This window comes from Saccopteryx leptura, chromosome 2 (genome assembly GCF_036850995.1).
Source record: "Saccopteryx leptura isolate mSacLep1 chromosome 2, mSacLep1_pri_phased_curated, whole genome shotgun sequence".
NCBI classification, from domain to species: Eukaryota; Metazoa; Chordata; class Mammalia; order Chiroptera; family Emballonuridae; genus Saccopteryx; species Saccopteryx leptura.
Window position 1 is genome coordinate 183,476,544 of NC_089504.1, and position 21,872 is coordinate 183,498,415.

Genomic DNA, 21,872 nt, shown 5'->3' on the forward strand with positions numbered 1-21,872 from the left:
AAAAGCAGCAAAATAAGAGAGACTTTTAAGCCATGAGCAGAAGGTGACTTCCCCACGGGGGCCAGGGAGTGCAAGTGGCCCCACTGGCCCCACGTGGTATGTCCACACTGTGGAAGCTTTCGAATCAAGCTTCAGGAAACAGGCAAATTCAGGTTTCCTGGTTCCCAGAAATGGGGTAAAATGTGCAGGCAGATGGGAGGGTCTGGAAACTGAGATAGACCCCCAAACCATTCTTGCTGCAGGCAAAGGATCTTTTTTTGTTGTTGGTGACTGGAATCTTCTTACTCTGTGTCACCTGAATTTCCTCTCTCTCCTTTTCCTTCTTGGATTGATGGGCTGTTCCCTTTTGCATTTTCGACCCAGGCATCTGATTACAAGTAAAGAGCCACTGAGGTTAATCTCATAAAAATGCCAAGGGCTCACTTTGATCTATAAGGATTGGGTTGGAGTCTTAAGTAGGCGCTAAAGTCTGGGAATGGTGTTGGGGCCAACCAGGTCTTGGTTCCACCAGGAACCCAGAGATCAAGGTGGCCCAGCAGGGCAATCCTGCCCAGAAAAAAAAAGCATTTTCAGTGTTGTTGCAACTGGATTTGAAAAACCAAGGTCTAAAGGTAGCATGGCTCCTTTTCCAGACTGCTTTAAAGACATTTCCTTCATTTTAGAGCATTTGGTGATGGGGCCAGTGAATCTGGCTCATAAAATAAGACTTTTATGGGGAGAAATAGGGTGGCATTGCTAGCCTCCTGGGACAATTCCTCCACTGAGAAAGGTGGGTGTGACTTTGGGATGGAGAAGCTGCCCTTCTCCCTCCCTAGTCCTGTCCAGGGGCCAGGGGAACCTTGGAGCAGCATGCATCTGCTCGGGGCTTTGGACTTGGGGTGCTGGCCTGGACTGAGGAGAGGTGGGAGCCAAGAACCAGCAGTCCCATCCCATTCTAGCTTCCTAGCTGGGGGTGAAAGGTGTCCCCAGTGTAGAATAAACTGCTGGCCTGAAAATCCCCAAGCACACTGTTAAGCAGCGAGATTGCTCTAAGAAAGAGAAATATGTGCGAAAACATGCAAGCCGATGTCTAATGAGTGTACATCCTTGCTGGCCCAGCTTTCAAATTGCTGAGGGTGTTCATGTGTTTATCTTTTTGTTGGTTCCATCTGGGAGTGAATTTACAGTTCAAGCCCACCAGAACTGTAACAGCTCCTTTTGCCTCCATGGTTTTCCTCTCAGCTCATGGTCTGAAGGGTGGGCCCCTTTCCCTCCCACACTTTACTCTAGGGTTCACAGTAGCAGGAGATGGTTAAGCTTCAAGGCAGGCAGGGGTGTGTGGAGAATGCTGGATTGGCTTCTCCCAGGATGGAATTTGAGAGATACTGCCCCCTTCTGAAGCTGCCTCTGTTGTCTATGAGTGGAAAAGAAGCAGGCTGGAGGCTGACCATAGCCCTGGCCAGGGTACCACAGCAGCTGCCCAGACGGCAGCTGCCTGCTAGTGGCCAGGCAGTGCTTACAGAAGCCACCAAGTGCTGTGGGGTGGGCAGCATTACCCTGCCAAAGAGGAGGATTTCATGTGAAAGCTGGAACTCCAGGATGGTAGACAGGCTACAAACACCCATGAGATGAGGAGGAAAAAGCCACCTCCACTCCAGGGAGTGGGGTTTCCAGGCTCTTGGAAACAGATTTGGGGTCACAGATAGACCTCATGCTGAGGGAGGCACTAATGCCCTGGGATGCAGCCTGGGACAGGCAGCTCAGTTTACGCCAAGAGTGGTCTAGACCTAGGGCCAGGCAGGGAGGTCAGTAGCCCACACCATGGGCATTTTGCCAATCAATACCTTGCTGACTTCAGTGGCCAGAGCCTTCTCTCCTTGAGCTCGGCAGCAACCTCCAGCTGCTGGGATTTTTTTTTAAGTTGTTGAAAATTAGGTCAGACCAAAACAACAAGGGGGGAATAAAAGGAACTTGGTGCCTTACTTTTAGAAAGAAAAATATTAATTCTCAGAAGCCTCTTCTGTAAGACCTTAGAGTCTTCTGGACACCAACTCCTTGGACATTTTTTTTCTTTCCTTTTTGTTTCAAGGAACTAGAGCCGCCAGCAGCAACTTGCAGCTGCCAGGCTCACTTTTATGGTGGCCCTGGAATAAACTTTGGTGGTCAAATTCAAGTGCTCAGGCTCACAGCTGTCTCCTCACAGGAAGCGCCCCCCCTCGCTGTCTGTCCTGGCAGTGCAGAATCGCCCTGGGGGTTTGGGCCCCAATTTGCCCTGGAGCCCGGGATGGGAAAGAATGTGGGGGGGGGGGCCGGGCACAAAGCTGAGACTCTGAGCCCTCATCTAGATATCTGCAAAGAATAGTGGTACCTCTAACATCCTCTTGCTGGTTCCTATCACTGTTTGGGGAGCATTTCCCCTCCTATAAATTCAAGTTTAATGAAGTCAATATAAACCCCATAAAAGCCATAGTCCATAGTTCCCCATCATTATAATTAAAAACGCTGGCCCCAGCTCACCCTATAAAAAGGGATAGAGAAAGGAGGAAAACCAACAGATTTTTCTTTTTGCAATCCCTTACCAATGGAGCAGTCCAACACTTTAGCAAAGCCCCAAATTAGTTCCCTTTTGCCTTCAGTTAAGATCTGGTCATAACTAAAGAGGGGCTTGGGATAGATGAACGGCTAGAGGGGTGCTAGAGCCCTATCCCTGGGTATTCCAGAGCCACTCCAAGAATGAGCCCTACAGTGGAGGCAGCACTACCCCAGGTACTGTTCTGAAGACAGCAAATTTTGGGAGCCAGGATGGTTGAGAAGGAATGAATTTTGGGGAGTTGTATTTGGGGACAAGGAACCAGTTTTGTGTCTTCTGCATCTGGTTTTGGGGCCTCAGTGCCTCATCATGTTCAGCAAGAAAAATCAAATCCAAATGATATTTTTATAGTGGAAACCAATTTTAACCGAGAGTAGGGTGTAGAGGAGATTTGGGCCATTTCTGGGTTTTCCTGAGAAGACAGTGGGCTGTCTTCTGAGGGCTTCAATTCCTCCCCTTCTACCCAAACAAATTATGCCCTGGTAGCTCCTCCTTGAATCCAAGGTTGTTCTCTGCACATGGCAGTTGCTCCAGCACCTTGGATTCAGTCCAAAACCTTTCAATAAAGTGATTTCCAGCTGACCAAATGTGTCTTGTGGTGCCCAAAGGGATGGGAGGCAAGGGAGGGCAGAACCACTGCGTCTACCCCTTGGGCCACAGCCATCCAGAAGGCTGGCAGATGTGGAGGAAGGCAGAGTAGGTTGAGAAATAGGAAGGTGGCATCAAGGCCTGGCTGCAGCTTTTGGGATCAGAGCTGGGGGCTTCCACTAGGGAGTAGCCCTGGGCCCTGCCTTGTGCACCCAGGTTCTTAAGCTCCCTTCCACTGCTTTGCTGATCTGTCTGGCTCCACCACCCACCTTACAGCCTTGAATCATCTAAGAATAGGAGCCCCAAACCCAGTTCCACCACGATATCTTTTCTAAACCCTGATATTGTATGGTCTTCTTTTCAGTCCCTAAACTGAGGATGAGTCCCCACCCAAAAAGAAGACATATGACACTCGGTCTAACCTTTTTCTTTGGGCTTGAGATTTAAAAATCCACAGTGAATGTAGCTTTCTGTGCATTGATTGACAATAAAGGCAGGCATGAAATATTCACCCAGGGCCACTCTCTCATACTAAATATTTAACACAACATTAGAGAAGGTTTTTCCCCAGACTTCGCCAGGCACCGGCTGGGCTGCTGGCGCACTGCTTTCCACTCATTTATGACTAATCTGAGTCCCTAGCCACCAGCAGCACAGCCAGCCAGACGAAGTTGGGACATTGGCTTGATACTGAACTGCCTCACCTTTGAGAAACTTCAGGTACTCTTCTAAGGAGTCTCTCCAACGGGGAAAGGTAGTCTTGACATCCTGCTCTGGTGGGGGAAATAATTGACTTCTTTAAAGTCTTCTAAACAGGCACTGGCCACTCTGCGGGTTGGCAGGGTAAGAGTCCCTTAGAGTTGGGGTGAAGGATCCACATCTCTGGTAGACTCAGGCAATGGGGAAAAGATCCTTATTCCCACCCTAGTCTCTTACTTATCACGGGGAGGACGCAAGAACCCCCATACGTGAGAGCCCTCCTTCTTCCCCAAATCCTGAGGAAAAAGAGAGCAGCAGCTAGAAAAAAATACAATTACCCCCTCCCAGCCCCCTCCCCCGCCCATCTCACTGCCCACCCCAACCAACCCTCTCTCTCTTCCTTTGCTCGCTCTGTGGAATAGAGAGGAGGGGAGTGACGAGACAAAAAGGTATACAAATCTGCAATTGATTTTCATAATATTTCTGCGGTGTTTCCAAACCAATCGCCTGAACGTCCCCATCTTACCTAAGAGAGAACCCCTCCTACGTCCGCGAAGTGCTCCGAACTGATATATGACAATATCTACTTTGGATCACGTGTTCGAGGAGAGAGACTAAGACGGATAACGCGTCATCTCGCCTTCCCAAAATTTCCCCCCTCGCTAGACCGGGTCCTAAACCTCCATCTGGAGCCGGCAGGAGAAGAGAACGATGTTTAACTCGGTCAACCTGGGCAACTTCTGCTCGCCGTCGCGCAAGGAGAGGGGCGCTGATTTCGGCGAGCGAGGGAGCTGTGCCTCCAACCTCTATCTGCCCAGTTGCACTTACTACGTGCCCGAGTTCTCCACGGTCTCCTCCTTCCTGCCCCAAGCCCCTTCTCGTCAGATCTCTTATCCCTACTCCGCCCAAGTGCCCCCGGTCCGGGAGGTCTCCTACGGCCTGGAGCCGTCCGGCAAGTGGCACCACCGGAACAGCTACTCCTCCTGCTATGCGGCGGCCGACGAGCTTATGCACCGGGAGTGCCTGCCTCCTTCCACAGTCACCGAGATCCTCATGAAAAACGAAGGCTCCTACAGCGGCCACCACCACCCCAGCGCCCCGCACGCAGCCCCCGCCGGCTTCTATTCCTCAGTCAACAAGAACAGCGTCCTGCCTCAAGCCTTCGACCGCTTCTTCGACAACGCCTACTGCGGCGGCGGCGAGGCGCCCGCAGAGCCCCCCTGCCCGGGCAAGGGGGAGGCCAAGGGGGGGCCCGGGGCGCCCCCGGCCTCGGGACTAGCGTCCCGGGCTGAGGCGGCGGCCGAGGCCGAGGCGGAGGAGGAGAACACGAACCCCAGTCCGTCCGGGTCAGCCCCCTCCGTGGCCCAGGAGCCGGCCAAGGGCGCCGCCCCCAGTAGGTAGCGCGGCGCGGGGGCGCGCGGGGCGGGAGAGGGAGGCCGAGGGCCGGGCGCTGCCTCGTGTTTTGGGTCAGTCTGATTTTATGTGGAGTTTTATAAGCATTCAAAGGATTTTATTATAACCTACAAAGCCCTCTCTCCCAACGACTCTACTTTTTACGATAGAGGAGGGGTGGGGAGGAAGGGAAAAGGGCTCTTTGGAAAAGCCGGGTGAACACTCCTCCCGTTATCTCTCGCTGTCTGTGAAATTTTTAAAAGCGCCACCATCGCGGGCGATATTAACTTTGATCGTGAACTTAGAGGAGCAGTTAAGGAAGGAACGGGAGCCAGTCTGCTGGGGGGCGGGGGCGGGGGCGGGGGACGAGGGAAAGGCCGAGAGAGCCTGGGGGCGAGGCCACGGAGCAGAGCCTGAGGCGGGGGGGGGGCAGCCGGCGCTGCTCTGCTTCTTTAAAGAACTATTTTTGAAATGTTCAAACCATGTGTGAGCGGGTCCTTGAGCAGAACCCGGGGCCACTCGTGGTCAGCGGCTACTGAGGGTTGGAGAAAGGCGGCTTTGGGGGCCACTCTGCTCCAGGCCTGGGTCTCGGCGCGCCTCCGCGCCCCGCGGCCTCCGCGCCGGCCTAGCCCGGCCGCAGGGAAGGCGCGGCCCGCCGGGCTCCCGGGGCGCCCGGGCCCCCGGAAGAGGCTCTCGGGTGGATCGGTGCCTGCTCGCTCGCTTTCCCCCGCCTCCCACTGCTGCGCGCTGGTTCCCCGTAGTTCCACCCCCTCCGACTTCTGGGGGAGGGGGCGGTGGGTTTCCAGAGTCGCCGGGAGCTGCGGGGAAGAGCGGGGCCCGCAGCTGAGCGGGCGGGGAGGGGAGGGGGCCGGGACGCACTTGGCCTCGCCGGTCCCCCTTCCACCCCTAAACTCCGTCAGCCACGGCCCCCGCCTGAGGGGAGCGGGCCCCCCGCCCCTGGTCGGGCCCAGCCAGACCTGGCAGGGGCCCGCGGCGCGAGCGGCGCGCCCGGCGGGAGGGCTGCCTCGGGCGGGGTTGGGAGAAGGGCCGCTGAGCGCTCGCGGGCTGGGGTCGCCCGGGTCTCACGTGTCTCTCCCCCCCCCCGTCTCCTCGCACTTACCCCCTCCCCTCCAGACGCCCCCCGCTCCCGCAAGAAGCGCTGCCCTTATTCGAAATTCCAGATCCGGGAACTGGAGCGAGAGTTTTTCTTCAACGTGTATATCAACAAAGAAAAGCGGCTGCAGCTGTCCCGGATGCTGAACCTGACGGACCGACAAGTGAAAATTTGGTTTCAGAACAGAAGGATGAAAGAAAAAAAACTGAGCAGAGACCGGCTGCAGTATTTCTCGGGAAATCCTTTGCTGTAACCGCAGACCGGGCCCTTTTGGGGGAGGATGTGGAAGGGGGAAATTATTTTATTTTATTTTTATTTTTTATTTTCTGACCCGCCTTCTTTTCGCGGGTGGAAAACTGGACTGTGGCCAGGGCTAGCCACCACTGCCGTCGCCCGCACTTCCTTCTGGAACCTCCTTCAGCTTCAGTCTGACTCTAGCTGTGGGACAGGCACCAGGCCTGGAAGGGAGGTGAAGGAAGTGTCTGACCCACGGCGAGTGGACTCCTTTGGCTCCGAGGCCGAGACTTTATTTAAAACAAAACACCTTGCGACAATGTCTTGCTGCTCTGATTGGGTGGCGAGGGACGAGAGTCATGGGCGCCTGAACCGAACAATCCTTGAATTAAAAGCTTTCCCTTGCCCAAGTGAAAAGATCTGCCAAAACACCGTGTCTGTGAGGGGAAACTTCTCGGGCTACCCGCCCCTACCCCACCTGCCCCACTGCTAGGGGGGGGGCAGCTAAATGTGATCCTGCCTTGCTGTGAAATTTCTGTACCTTGAACCTGGTGTTAGGTGTGCTAAGCCTGTGTCCTACCTCCGTCTGTCCCCCAGGCCCCGCCTGAGCCTAGCTGTCCTCCTGTGAATGTGTAGAGCTCTCCTTTGAAATTTCTTAACTGGTGCGTTGAGGTTCCCCAACCTTTTTCCAAGTTGTGCTCCACTTCATGAATTTATAGCTATAGTCTATGCAGTTGTTACCTCCTCTTTTTTTTTTTTTAAAGGAAAAAAAATTGGGGTGGGTGAAACAGTAGGGCGATGGGATTGGGCACCTCCCCCTTGCTGGGGCCTAAATTTTTGTAAATAAATTTCACAAGTGTTTCTTTCTACCCTGAGGGGGTAATAGAAAGACTCACCTGGAGTGAGATTCAAATCACCACCCATCTCTCTCCCTGTGTGTGAGCACGTGTACAAGTGCAATCCCCAACCTGCTCCTGGCCCGGAGGGATTGCTGTGAATTTTTTTTTTTCTGGTGGCAAATAAAGATATTTCATTCTGTTCAATATTATGATTTTATTTGACCCTTTTACTAGCTCTTCTCCTCTTAAAACTCTCAATGCTCCGGAGGTGGAGGAGGATGCTGGTGAGCCCGCACCCCACCCCCTCTCCAATGGCAGGGGAGAGAGTATGGTGGTAGCTTCCTCTTGCTCTCAAGCTGGAGATATTCCATGGTTCCTCTTGAAGTTCTCCTTTCTCACGTGCAGCTCAGGCTTCATCCAAATGCCCCGCAACGCTTTTCGTTTAAGTACACGTTTGTTGTGGAGTTAATTGTAACCATCATCGAATTTAAATTTATAGGAATTTTCTTGGCTCCACCGTCCTCCGGCCAGATGTCTCCATCTGTCGCAGTTAAATGTGTAGTGTTGAGGTTAGGGCTTTCGTTGTTTTTTGTTTTGTTTTGTTTTGTTTTGTTTTCTCTATGAGAAAACTGTATTGGAAATTTTATATACAGTTTTGAAGGAGGGAAGGGAGAGAGGAGAAACCAGCCCCCTTCCTTTCCTCACCTTGGTTGCCCCCAAGGGTGGGAAGGTGGGGCTGGGCACTTCCCTCATGCACAAATAGCCACGCTCCTCCAGACACAACACTACCTTAGGCTGGGGCCACCCTAATGTTTATACACTGGGTGTCCCAGAGGAGAAAGCCCCAAAGATTTGATTTCTAAGAGATTGGCATGGGTTAGGACACTGGGGAAGGAGATGACCTGTGAGGACAGTCGCACACACCCGTCTACATTTACTGCATATTTCTTCTACATGAAGATAACCATCGTCCTTTCCTCACTTTTAGTGAAAGCATTCTGGCAGGCTCTGATCCAAATTCGTTATACCAATTCTTTTTCTCCCTCTTTGAAACTGTTCTTATATAATTTTTTAAAAAGTTTTTGTCAATATAATTCTGTTGAATGAAAGATAAAAGCGCCGGGACTATGGACTATTGCTTCCAGGCTCCGTTGTCATTGTTTTTGATGATAGGGATCTCTGCAGTTTAGGTATTCAGATCCCTAATTTGTAAATGTGGTTTTAAGACAAAATTTGTAAACTGAGCTGTATGCAATGCAGCCCCGCAGTCTCTCCACATGCCCCCACACAAGTATTTTTATTTAAATCAATGTGCCTATGGGCAGACGTGAGAAGGAGTATTATTTTTATGCCTTTTTTTTTTTTTTTTGTATTATGGAGTAAACTTGAGCCCAGGCACTTCTAGGACTTGTGTCCTCTGTGGTATGTAACCACTGGCAGTGTTTAGTGAGTGTCAGCAGGAATGCAACTAAGGGTCCTCTGTGTGTGTGCATGTGTGCGGATGTGAGAATTATCTAGGTATGTGCTGTTCATCAGCTAGTCATATCAAGGAATATAGGCCTGCTGGCAATGTTTCCAATAAAATAGAATAAAATAAAGATAACTGTATAATGAAACTGTTATAAAGCAAAATATTAATTTCCAATGACTCCTGATTTGGGAGAAAAATATTTTAAATCTGAAGCTGCCACTTTCCCTGAAATGTACAGCCCAGAAAAGATTTCCAGCTCCAGGAAGGATTTCTGAAGGGTGGGTAGGGGACATCATAGTGAAAGAAAAACAAAGCTTCTGTGATCCAGAACCAGAAAACTTCCACTTCTTGGCGACCCTCTAAAAATAAGAAAAAAGGGTTCTCTGTCCCCCTAACAAATTCACCTTCGACCCCCAGGATGTCCAACCCCCCCTTCTCTGGTCAGAGGCACCCAGGACTCAACTTCCCTGGGTAATCCGCTCCAGCAACGGAGCTGCCCTGGAACAAAAGATCCTCGTCTAGACGCGGCCATAAAGCGTCCCCCCACCCCCACGCCTCTAAACCCAGTTTCATTTCTCCCTTAACGACCCAGTCTGGCCTGTGTTAGAAAACGCTTCCGCCCTAAACAGTAAACAAACCAGCAGTGGATGGTCTTGGCACACCCAACACTCCCCAGACCCCAGCTCCGTTACCCCCTTGCCTCGCATTTTCCCCTTCTTTAGCTTTCTCAGCTCACAGTTCCCCAACCCCCTTTCTCTGCCCCCCCCCCCCAGTAAATAAACCCGAGGCCGAGTTCAAAGTTTCCCGGAGCTAAGGAGGAATGTTGGTTGTAAAAATCCAAGTTTATAGCACACGTGGGAGTTTACAAGGGTATTAAGTGGTGTGGGCTGAGAGGACTCCGGGCCCCTCCCCTCCCACTATAGGCTTTGGGGGTGCAGGGAGAACCTGGGGGACTTGAAAAAAGAAATAGGTTGGGGCCAGCTTGGGTTTTGGGTTTCTTTGTCACTCAGACCCCTAGGTTGCTGGGAAACTATGACGCAAGGGCCATTTAGAAGCTAGCTTACACAACCCCCATCAAGAGCTTCTGAGAGAAACCCCACGGGCCCTAGGTGTCCCCTATGGAAAGGATGAGAAACTCTGCTTTGGGAGAACAAGAAACGTTGCTGACCAGATATCTGAAAGGTGAACAGACTTGAGGAGACCTGGAGCCGGTTCTCAACCAGAGAAGGAGAAACTACCTGGGACTAGTTTCTCGAGTGGACTGAAAACTGGGAGATGGCTTTTCTCGACAGGACAAAAAAGAACTTTGAACTTCAAGGGAGTCAAGGGCACCACCCCTTCTCTTTCCCCTCCTCTCTCAGGAATCTGTAGGGCAATTTGTTTCAGGACCAATATTCCCTCAAGGGGGCAGTCCCCCAGGGTTTTCTGGTGCCCCAGGTCTGGATAATGCTGTTTGCTGAACCCTCCCTTCTCACAGCCCGCCAGAACCCTGTGCACGCGACTACACTCTTTATCATTCATATAAACCTTTGGTAAATGTAACACCCTGGAAGTATTTATAATTTTGTTTGGCATAAAAGTTTTACAAGATTCCTCCTCCCATTTAAAAAGAAAAGGAAAAAAAAAAAAAAAACCTTAAAGTTTTGGTCTTGCCATGGAGTAAATTTCAAGATTTGGGGGAGATTAGAGAGACAGAGGCTTTTGGGGTCCCAGTGGGGGGTGGTGTCAGAGAGCTGCCTCTCTCTGCTTAAGGACCAACAAATCTTAAAGGTTCTGGTCAATGCTTTCTGAGCTTCGGGCACATTGGACCCAGCTTTGGGCACCACCAACAGAGGCTGTAGGCCTCCCAGGAGAGTCTTGTCCACCCTGCTCTTGAGGTACATCCTTATACACCCCCAAAGTTTAGACAATGCCGGCAGGACCAGACCTCCCCCATCATACCTTCTGTTCTCCTGCCGACACCATTCCCTCTCTCTCTCTTTCTGTCACACACACACACACACACACACACACACGTACACACCCTCAACACACTGTATAAAGTGGAGACCAATAGCCTTGATTCAAATGGCAGATTTGAGATTTGGGAGGGTCCCTGTACACACAGCCCTGCAGCCCTGCCGCCTGCAAAGTCCACCGTGGGTTTGAAGAAAGACAATTCAAAATATCAAGAAATTCCTGCCCTGAGGTTGCAGTGGTTGCAGGACTGAAGGAAAAGGATGGCCAGCAGGGCTGCAGTCTGGGAATTCAAAGAACAAAGGTTTCCTGTGGGGACATGGCCTTGGGCTGCTGAGCACTGGTGAACCTTTAGATCTGCTCTCTATCTGGATCTGACAGAACCCCAGCTTTCATTTCCCCTGACTCCAGCCTTGGGGAAACCAATGGGCTCAGACTGAGGTTATTTTAATGTAGTTCTGGAAGTCAACACAAAGATAAAGCTAATTCCCCAAAGACAGGCCTGCTGGACCTGGGGAGGTGGAAATGAAGATACCTGAGCTCTGGAGCCAGCACTGCAGGGAGCCATCGGAGTCGCTGGGGATGTGTCCCAGCGCCAGCTTCTCCTCCTCTAATGGCGACAGTGGAGGCCTGGCCTCTGGCTGCTGGCAGCCCTACCCTTCCCCTTGTGAAAAGCCGAGCTCAGACTGAAGGCTGTAGAAGGTCACCTCCAAGCCTCCGCCGCCCGTCTGGCGAGGGATGCGACCCAGCCTGAGGCTCTCGCCCTTCGCAGAACCCATCGCAGCAGAGACAAACAAGAAAGGCTAGGGGAGAAGTCAAGGGGAAAGAAAGCACTGAGAAGGAAAGAAAAGAGCAAAGAATAAATTGTATAATAAGTAAAGAAAGAAGAAAAAGAGGAAATACGGAAGGTAAAGAATTAAGGAAGAAAGAATCAGGAATAAAAGGGAAAAATGAACTGCGGGGAAAAAAGAGAAGGAAAAAAATTACAGAAAAAGGAGGACAAAGAATAAAGGAAAAAAGGGAAAAGAAGAAAAAAATAAAGGTAAATAATGGAAAACAGATCTTGGAAAAGGAATTTAGTCGGTAAGGAAGAGGCGGGGGGGGGGGGGGGGGGGTTCTCCGGAGTAAAGCGGCCCAAACACAGCCCTGGCTCTGGCTGGAAACCCGACTTACTGGGGCAACTTGGAAGCAAACCATTAAAGTGGGGAGCAAGAGCTTCCCCCCAATACATCCTCCCATCTGTCTCCTCCCAAAGCTTCTCTTGGACGTGTTTTCTCTCTGGTTTCAATTCAGAAGGCAAAGTTAAATAACTGGCCGGCTTCCGAAAGACAAGAAAGCAGTGGTGCAGGCTCACGTTACCGGACTTCGGGACTTCGGGTCGCAGGAAGCACATTTTTGGGTAAAAGTGAATATTTGTGACTCTGTACACAAAATTAAGCACAATTTAGACACATGTTTAACCGGTAGATTCCATAGTATCTGGGTGCAAATGTGTGTACAGGGTCCTGATGTGAGAGCGACTCGGACGGCTGGGCGGCCGGTGTGGAGTGGCTGCGAGGCCGCGGAGGAGCCCGAGAGCAGAGGCCCCTCGGAGCGGCTCCCACCTCCCTCTCTCTACCTGTCTGTGAAGCTCTGTTCTGGGCTTCTGAGCATTCTGCACTTGGTCTGTGATTTCCCTGCTCCCAATTAAGGCAGGGCAGAGCCTGGTATTAGCGAAAAAGAAAAGCAAATCTTTTCTTTGAGTTTTGGAGGGAGAATGATTTATCTGGGACTCCAAAACAAGAGAGGGGGGATCTCTGCAATTTTATGGTGGGATTTTGTTTTCTATTTCGCTTGATGAGATTTCAGTACACACACTTTTTAAGTTTTTATTTTACCCCAGAGGGAGAGACATTTTGCTTTTTCTCTTTACTTCTGGAATTTCCCAGATGATTTCCCTAAACTCATGGGGAAATTTCGCTAATTTTCCTTAGAGAAATCAGAGTGTTTCTGAGGCACTTTGAGGGCTAGAGCCTGGAAAACAACCGAGGTTTCTTTTTGCTTGCTAAGCACTCCATTTTCCTTCTATTTTCACGTGGGGATCCCTAGTGCCCTCAGTCTGCCCTCTGGAACCCACCAGCTAACCTGAATACACAAGGAGCACCCACCTTTCTTCTCTCCCTCACCCACAGTCCCACAGCGGCAGGAGGCCAAGCCCCCCACCCCTGCTTCCCTTTCAGAGTCTAGGTACTGGGAAGAAGGGCACAGGGGGCCAAGACCCTTGGGGTAGGTAGGATTTGTCAAGATGTGGGTTCAGCCCGAACTCCACTCTGGCCTGTAGCCCCCTGGATTTTCACATCCTCAAGTTGAAGCAAGAAGAGGGAGTCCAAGAGTCCGGCATAGGCGCTTGGCACTCCTGGAAAGTTGGGCAATTCTAGTAACACAGACTTCTCCTGGACCTCAATCCAGTTTTCCAGGGTGGAGGCCTGAGGGTCTTGGCCTTGTGCAGCAGGGCCGGTGGGCACCTGGCAGCGGCAGCAGGCAGGATGGCTGTGGCAGCTCGAGTGCCTTTGAACGCCAGGCTTGAACAATAGGACGGAAACAGCCTTTGCTCGTGGCCTCGGGAAAGACCGAGCCCAAGGGGGCATGGCTGAGACCCATAGTAGACAGTACTTTCCCGGACCCGCACAAATGCTCCCTTGGCCCTGTCCTCACCCTCACGTTTTTCTTCCCTTGCCCCCACTGAGGCAGAATTACCAAGTCTACAAAGCTCAACAAGTTATTCAAGTCTGCGTCTTTGCAGGCTCTTATTTAACAGCTCCTGGTATGCGTTTATCCTGCGTAATTAAAGGCAAACATTTGTCCCACCGGGGGTCCCACTTAGGCTGATGAATTTGATTTATTTTTTCATTAACGGGCCGTGTTTATCATACTTCTAATTATTACAACTTTAAACACTATTCGTTCTTGTGAGGAGGTAGGAGTCTAGGCAGGAGGTTCCTTCCCCCCCCCCCCCCCCCCCCGCGAGGATTAGTTTATTATAATGGCAACGATTCTGAAGCGACTCCATCCCCTCCTACGGGTGAGGTAAAGCGTGAGATTGGGATGGGGGTCAGGCTGGTAGGGGAGGCAGGTTCTAATGCCGAATGACTCCACTCCTCTTCTGCTGGTTTTCCAGGTTAAGCCTAGGGCTAGCTGGGTTTGAGAGGTAATCTGGAGTTTGTCTCCTTTCACCCCCCTCCTCCACCTCTTTCACCCCCTCCCAGGTCGGGCTCAGACCCTTTCTTTGTGAGGCTAACCACAAACTTCCTGCTGCCCCAGCCGCATCCAAGTCTGGCTGGACAGAGTCTCCAGTAGCGCTGTCCTGACCCTTAGCTACTAATAACGATAGAAAAAAACAGGAAAGGCTTGAGGTCACAAAGTGGCACCTGGGCATTAGGTAGAGGAACCAGCACACCCTGAAAGAGGGGGCAAGAGCAGGGGACTGGATGCCAAACTGCAAGGACAGGCACACCAGGCAGGAATATAAAGGAAATGCGAAAGAGGGGGGAGGGAACCCCCGGGAACCCCCCCCAAACCATATAATTCTCAATTGCTTTGGTCTTTCATTTCACCGCCACATAAATGAGGAAATAATCAGTTCCCATACTAAATTGTTATCCCCGACTGATAAATATGATGGGGAATTTTCGTTGGGTCCTCATAAAAGCGAACAGTTTCCATCAAACTGGTGGGGAAAGACTTATGCAGATCATACAGAGTGGCCATAAAGTCTCCTCCGTTTCCCTCGTTTCCCTCGGGGTGGGCGGTGGGACAAATGGCTTCTTGGATTGACTGCTGCCTGTGCTATCCCAAGTCTCCTGTGGGGTCTAAACATCCTAACCTTGCCAGGTCCAACCACTGTGCCGAGCCCACGGCGACCCCTGCAAAAGAAAACACAAAACCATTTCAAATATCCGCTGGCTGGCCCTGCAAACAAGTCACACATTACAGATGTTATTCCAGTTTTCCGGGGTTCAGGGACCCCAGAGCCTTCTTTCTGGATCACTGGATGAGAGAATTCGGTGAATTTCTTTCCGAAGTCCCCTTCTTGCTCCCGCGAGCTTGGGCCTTAGTAAATGGATTCGGCCTCCTCACTCGCTCGGAGCTCCCGTCCTTTCCTCGCCAGGCTCCAGCCCTTCGGAAAGTCGAAACCAGAGGCTTGTTCGGGGTGGGGGGGTGGAAATGTGGGGCGACCGGAAAAACAAGTAATTCTCCAGATTCCGTTTCCTAAGGAAGGCGTGGAGAGTTTAGTTCGCTTTGGGAGAAAGGCGACGAAGAAACGGCGATGAAGAACTATTTGAGACATTCCTTGCCTCTTATTTCCCCCTTCCCTTTTATTAAAAAATAACCACAATAATAGACTCGGCACCTTTTCTCTTTTTAAAAATCCCCCCAGCTGATTCACTCTGTAAAGGACAATTCTCTGGGTAAGATTTTGTCGCGTCTGGTGTCCTGTTTTTCCGTGTGATACGTGACTCAACCAAACGGGCTAAGGCCTCGCTGGTTCCTTCTTTCTTTCTGGGAATATTCCCTGTTTTAGTGGGAGCAGGATCAATTGGAAAGCGAGGGCCGCTGGGGCCTTAAACAAAGCAGCCAAACCCACCCAAAGCCAATGCCTTCCTGCCCCTGAGATGGTAATCCAGGAGGCAGCCGCCCACCATCCAGGCCCAGGCCGCAGTCCCGGGCTGGGGACCCATGCCTCGAGTCTCCAGCTTCCTCCTCCCCAGACCCCTGGATTCCTTCAGAATCTCCTTTCCTCAAGCAGCCCTGAAGTGATGTGACCCTTCCCTGGTCCAGCTATACATTGGAGATTCCCTGTGAACTCCCACAGGAAACTTGCAAGTCAACCAACTTCCATGACGGGCAGTCCCCGAGCTCTCAGACCCAAAGGCCAAGCCCCACGAACAAGGGCAAACTTTAGTTCTGTTTGGAATTCCTTAACTTTTCCTCCATTTCTCTGCCCACTGGAGCCCTCCCTCACCAAACCTCACCTCAGCGCCCCCCCCCCCCCCAAGAAGCGGGAGCCGAGTCTAAGGAGGGGAGAGAAGAGAGGTGGGGAGAGCGGAGGTGAGGAGAGGGGAGAAAATACCTGAACCGGTGTCTTGACTTTTTAATTTGAATTTGACTGTTTTGTGCTCTCCCTCTCTTCCGCATTCCCCCTCTTTCCGACCCCCTCCCCAGGAGTTACGGGCTAGTTCCAGGGTAAACAAACTTCATTCTTCCTTGAACCCCCCTCCTCGCTCAATCTCCCTCCACCTCCCTCCTGCCCTGCCGCCCCGGGGCCGCTTCCTTTGTTCGCGGGAAAGATCTCCGGCGCCCCTACCCCAAGGTGGCTGCTAGGTGGCGCTGTTACTCCACGCTGAGCGCTCCGCCCGCCAACAACTTGACCCCGTGACGTCACGGCCGTCTGAATCATCAAGGCCATTTTCAAATCCCATTGGTCTAGCCGTCACATGGTGAGGACCGATTGCACAGATAATTATGGAGCTGATATTTCCCCCCTCCCCTTCTTTTTCCTCCCGCCCCTCTAACCGCCCCCCACCCCGCCGATGGGGGGGAAAAAAAAGATGTCAGCTCCTCCGCTGTAGTATTGCTCCTTAAAAACCCCTCTCTTTGAAAATGACATGCCCTCGCAATGTAACTCCGAACTCGTACGCAGAGCCCTTGGCTGCGCCGGGCGGAGGAGAGCGCTATAGTCGGAGTGCGGGCATGTATATGCAATCTGGGAGTGACTTCAACTGCGGGGTGATGAGGGGCTGCGGGCTCGCGCCCTCGCTCTCCAAGAGGGACGAGGGCAACAGCCCCAACCTCGCCCTCAACACCTACCCGTCCTACCTCTCGCAGCTGGACTCCTGGGGCGACCCCAAAGCCGCCTATCGCCTGGAACAACCTGTTGGCAGGCCGCTGTCCTCTTGCTCCTACCCACCTAGTGTCAAAGAGGAGAATGTCTGCTGCATGTACAGCGCAGAGAAGCGGGCTAGAAGTGGCCCCGAGGCAGCTCTCTACTCCCACTCTCTGCAAGAGTCCTGCCTCGGGGAGCACGAGGTGCCGGTGCCCAGCTATTACCGCGCCAGCCCGAGCTGCTCCGCGCTGGACAAGCCGCCCCACTGTGCCGGGGCCAACGACTTCGAAGCCTCTTTTGAGCAGCGGGGCAATCTCAACCCGCGCGCCGAACATCTGGAGTCGCCCCAGCTTGTGGGCAAAGTGAGTTTCCCTGAGACCCCCAAGTCCGACAACCAGCCCCCCAGCCCCAATGAGATTAAGACCGAGCAGAGTCTGGCGGGCCCAAAAGGCAGCCCCTTGGAGAGCGAAAAGGAGCGGGCCAGAACTGCCGACTCCAGCCCAGATACCTCGGATAACGAAGCGAAAGGTAAGGCCGCCTGGGCCACGGCCTGGCTAGAAGGCTCTGTTACTTGGTTTTCCTGGGTTACCTGGTTTTTCTGGCAGGAGCGGGTGAAGGAATAGGGTTGGACCGAGGAGGCCCTGGACGGTCCTGGAAATGCGACCCCAGCTAGCGACTCCGGTCTGCTGAGCTCCAGGCTGGTGGTGCGTCATTTGTCCAGGGAGGGGAGGCTGTGAAGTGGAGGCGCCGGCAGGCAGCGGCCGTGGGCGCTGAGACCGGGGGTGGCGAGCAGCCTGCAGGCGCCGTCATCTGCCCAGGTCGGGTGACCACTCTCAGGCCCGTGCTGGCTTTGGTTTGCTTGCTCTATGCTGTTGCCCTGGGGGACTGATGTCCCCAGCTCAGGTCTGAAAGCTTGCAAAAGCTTAAAATGGCGATCTTGGGGTCACGGACTAGGGAAGGCTGGGGAGAAAGGAGATTTTGCTTTACTGCGTTTTCCCAGTTGAAAATTGTTTCTTGCGAAGCACGATTTGCTGTACGTGGGTCTCATTTGTGCGTGTGGTTCGGGATGCTGAGGTTTTCGGTTCGGCTGGGTGGGGTGGATCTCCAGCAGCAGGGCTGGGCCCGAAGAGGTGGGGGATGGCTGCCCACCACGTCCCTTCTTCCCCCAGACGCCTAGCTTGGGTATGGCGTTCGAAAAGGACATTTGGATTGTTGTAAGTTTTTAGTCTCCCTTTAAATTTTTTTTCTTTTCGTTTTTTCCTAAATTAATTTTTTTCGTTGGTTTCCAATAACAGTTTACAAATTGGTTGGGAAATTTCTGTATGAATGGCAAGGAAGTGTGGCTTTAGTTGGTTTTCATTGTAATTTTGGTTTGAGAGAGAAAGCCTAACCAGAGTTCAAGCTCAGGGTTCAAGATTCATTTCTGCTGCAAGAACTAGAGGCCTTCAGGACCTTTCTCTGACACCTGCAGAAAGACTGTGGAGGAAACGGAGTGGAGTGAGTCTGAGGGGACCGACTTTCCCTGAAAAGTTGGAGCCAAAAGCATCAGCATAGGCCCAACTGGGAGGGGAGGAATAAAGCTGCCTCCCATGGCACTGGCTCCTGGAGGCTGTATATAAAAAGGGCTCAGTGCATGTAGAGACAGATGGACTGGTGAGAGTTGAGGGGACTGGGATGGCCTGGATCTTGTGGTGCTTTGTACATGGATGCAGCAGCGCGCACACATGCGACCTGTGTCACACTCACACACAACCCTCTCTCATGCTCTGCACACACTCACCCATGCCCGCTTACACATGCTCACGCACTCTTTTGGCGGGCAAGGGCAGAGCCTCGCCCTCTTGGGTCTCCTCTGCAAAGGTGGGCTTGGCAAAATAGCTCATGGAGTTCCTGGCCAGAAGATGAGGTGTGTTCATAATCATGAGGGAGAGTGTGAGGTGCACATACCCATAAAGTCTTCATTGTGGCAACGAAGTGAAAGTTTAATTTTATACCCTTTCCCCAGACCCCGCCCGAGCTTGGTTGGAGTGTAGGTTTAAGGTAGGAAAGCTGAGTTCTAACCTCACCAAAAACAAAGTCAAGGTTAACAAATCCACCTCCTGACTCAAACTGCCCCCATTCCAGTAGGCTCCTCTTTCTCTCTTGTCCTCCCCAAAAAACCTAAGCCCTTCTACCTCTACTAATCTCAGTCTGCTCTTTGCCTGTGTCCTTCTTGACTCCCCTCTCCCATTTTGGTGTCTCCACCAGGCCAGAGGCAAGAGTGTTTCAGCCAGACTTCTCCATTTGTAATTTCTCCCCTCCCTCCCCCCCACCCAACAACCCCAATAGGAAAAAGACAGGGCAGAGTTAGACATGGAAAGCTTTTAAACAATTTGGCAGGAGGCTGCAGGTGCAGAGGCAGTAGCAGAATTTAGGACATTTGGATGTTTTAAATTACAGCCTCAAGTTTGCATTTTTCTGGTGCTTCCTGATTCCCCTGGGGTTCCCACCCCAATCTCCACTAAGATATGATCCTGGAGCCTGGCAGTTTTATTTGGCATAGGGAAGAGATAGAATGCAGAGCCCTCAGCAGAGTCCTTTGCTGGGTGACCATCTTGGATCTCTGGTCTCTGGATTTTTCCCTAGAAAAGATAGACCAGGTCTCTTCTGCTGCTTAAAGAGCAAGGCTGATCCATTTCAGTAAGAATGTGGTCCAGGGAGAAAAGCTATCAATAACATAATGGGAAATACACACTATACTTATAGTATCTCCTTATATAAATATACACTTATGTGTGCATATGTGTAAGAGTGTAGCCTTTGCAGGAATACACACACTCACATGCAGGCATACATATCTACATAGACCAGGGAGGAGATTTCCAAGTGGCTGCATTTCCTCATGATATCTCTCTCCCTTGACCTATGGCCAGGGCAGTTGTCTGAGAACCACTCAGCGTGCCCCAGAGCTGTTGTCCCTGACCTCTGCTTCCTGCACAAGTTCCCCTGCCTCAGCTTTTCACACCTGGAGGAAATGGCTAGTGTTGCTCTTTGGCTCTTCAGGTGGGAGCAAGGACTCAAAGTCTGTGGGGACAGTTGCAATAGCCTCTGGCTGCAGAGAATGAAGTGACATACCTCCACTGAATTGAAAAAGGGTTAATACTCTCTGGGAATTACTCTAGCTAGCAAAGTGAACTCTGCCACCCAATCTGGGGCCTGAAAAAATGCTTTCCCTTCTGGTTGGATTTTTTCTGGAGCTGGAATGGAAGCGAGAGAAGGGAAGGCCTGGTGAGGTTTCAAGTGCCCACCAGGGTCAGCAAGCTGAGGGGTGGGATATGGGAGTACTCAGAATTTGCTAGATCAAGGTGGATTGGGGTAACTTAAATTTAAATTCTTTGGAGGCAAGAACCTTTTGTCTTTCTCTCCTGTAAATCTAGACCCCAAAGATATTCTAATAGCCCCAAGGCCAGGCCTATGGGGCCAGAAGAGCTCCCCTGTGCTCCCTCAGCGACCCCACAGCAGGCTGGCAAAAGCTGCAGCATTCCAGAGGGTTTGCCTCTTCAGGGATACTTATGTAAATACTGTTATTTTTAACAGAGGAGATAAAGGCAGAAAACACCACAGGAAATTGGCTGACAGCAAAGAGCGGAAGGAAGAAGAGGTGCCCCTATACTAAACACCAGACGCTGGAATTGGAGAAAGAATTTCTGTTCAATATGTATTTGACGCGAGAGCGCCGCCTGGAGATTAGCAAGACCATTAACCTTACAGACAGACAAGTCAAAATCTGGTTTCAAAATCGCAGAATGAAACTCAAGAAAATGAACCGAGAGAATCGGATTCGGGAACTGACCTCCAATTTTAATTTCACCTGAGCTCTCTCAGCCTCCCCTCCTCCTCCTCCCCTCTTCCCCCCTTTTCTTTCTCTGCCCCTCCTCCCTTTGTGCCTGGTGAATATATATATATATATATATATATATATATATATATATATATATATATATATATATCTCCTCCCTGAATATGAGTATAAATGCAACGCGCCTGCAGAAAGGCAAAGACCTCGGACTCTCCTTCCAAGGGACCAATGAATGGTTCATGCTATGAAGATGCATCCACCTGAAGCATGAGAAATGGGGTGCCGGGTTTTGGGGTGAGGTGTGCCCACATAGATTGCGGTGGGAGTGTGGCTGGTGTGTGTGTTAACCTCTCACTCACCCATGCACTCACGCACAGCATCCTGTTCTTTATGTCAAGTTAAGGTAGAATCCACTGCATTTGGAGGGGGGGGGAGAGGACAAAAATCAACCAGAGAAGGTCTGTAATCTCACAGAGCAGTCAGAATCACTTCTTCCTTGCTGCATTTCCTCCTTAGAATAATAGACGTTTTGGAAAGTTCAGCTAGTGTTTGTGTGTTTGTCGTAGTGCCCAGCGCCTCCACCAAACCCTCTCCGTGTCTTTTCCTCCCAGTCTCTCTGAGAATCTGCTTGAAGTCTCGTATTTGTACTGCTTTCTGCATTTCTCCCATTCTCCTAGCAGTCCCACATCCCCCATTCACTGACATCTGAAAAATTCCATCCAGAGGTACAAACAAATGAAAAATTAAAAATAGAACATAGTGACTCAAAGACAGAATGCCCCCCCCCCATATCACCCTGTCCCCGTCTGGCAGTTGTGTTATTTAAAGATATTCTGTATGTTGTATCTTTTGCATGTAGCTTCCTTAATGGAGAAAAAAAAAAACCCTAATAAATTTCCAGAACAATAATCCTCAAATGGGTGGTATTTTGTTTTTAGTGACACCCCCTCCCTAAAGAGGCTGAGTGTGTGGATGTGTGTATTTTGTGTTTGACTCATCTCATAGAGCCTTTCTGAAACGTCTCTTGGCGGGTTTAATGTAAGTGAGAGACCATAACGTTGATTTAAATATTATCCAGGTGACCACAATAAGTCAAGGTCATAAAACAGTAATGTCAGGACGGTCTTGGTGCGCGCGCGAGGTGGATTTTATGATCTGCAAATATAATGTGGTGCTGCAGTAAAAGATGCATTTAAAGGTGACTGGAGGAGGGAAAGAGGCAGAGAGCAAACTGCAATCTTGAGGAGCAGATGGATCTGATTGCCGGGGGTGCTGGGCCCGGCGCACCCCACTGCTGCTGGGGGAACCC

The 21,872-nt window shown here is 51.3% G+C and overlaps 2 protein-coding genes across 2 annotated transcripts; both read left to right on the forward strand.

Annotated features, from left to right (window-relative positions):
• Window positions 1-4,567: 4,567 nt before the first annotated feature.
• On the forward strand, window positions 4,568-6,615 carry HOXC11 (homeobox C11). The gene is made up of 2 exons (XM_066365858.1): window positions 4,568-5,249; window positions 6,383-6,615. Exons 1-2 carry the CDS (start codon window positions 4,568-4,570, stop codon window positions 6,613-6,615), a joined length of 915 nt encoding a protein of 304 aa, XP_066221955.1.
• A 9,866-nt stretch (window positions 6,616-16,481) lies between these two features.
• HOXC10 (homeobox C10) lies at window positions 16,482-20,620 on the forward strand. Its single transcript, XM_066365860.1, has 2 exons — window positions 16,482-17,253; window positions 20,302-20,620. Exons 1-2 carry the CDS (start codon window positions 16,503-16,505, stop codon window positions 20,577-20,579), a joined length of 1,029 nt encoding a protein of 342 aa, XP_066221957.1. The 5' UTR covers window positions 16,482-16,502; the 3' UTR covers window positions 20,580-20,620.
• Window positions 20,621-21,872: the final 1,252 nt, after the last annotated feature.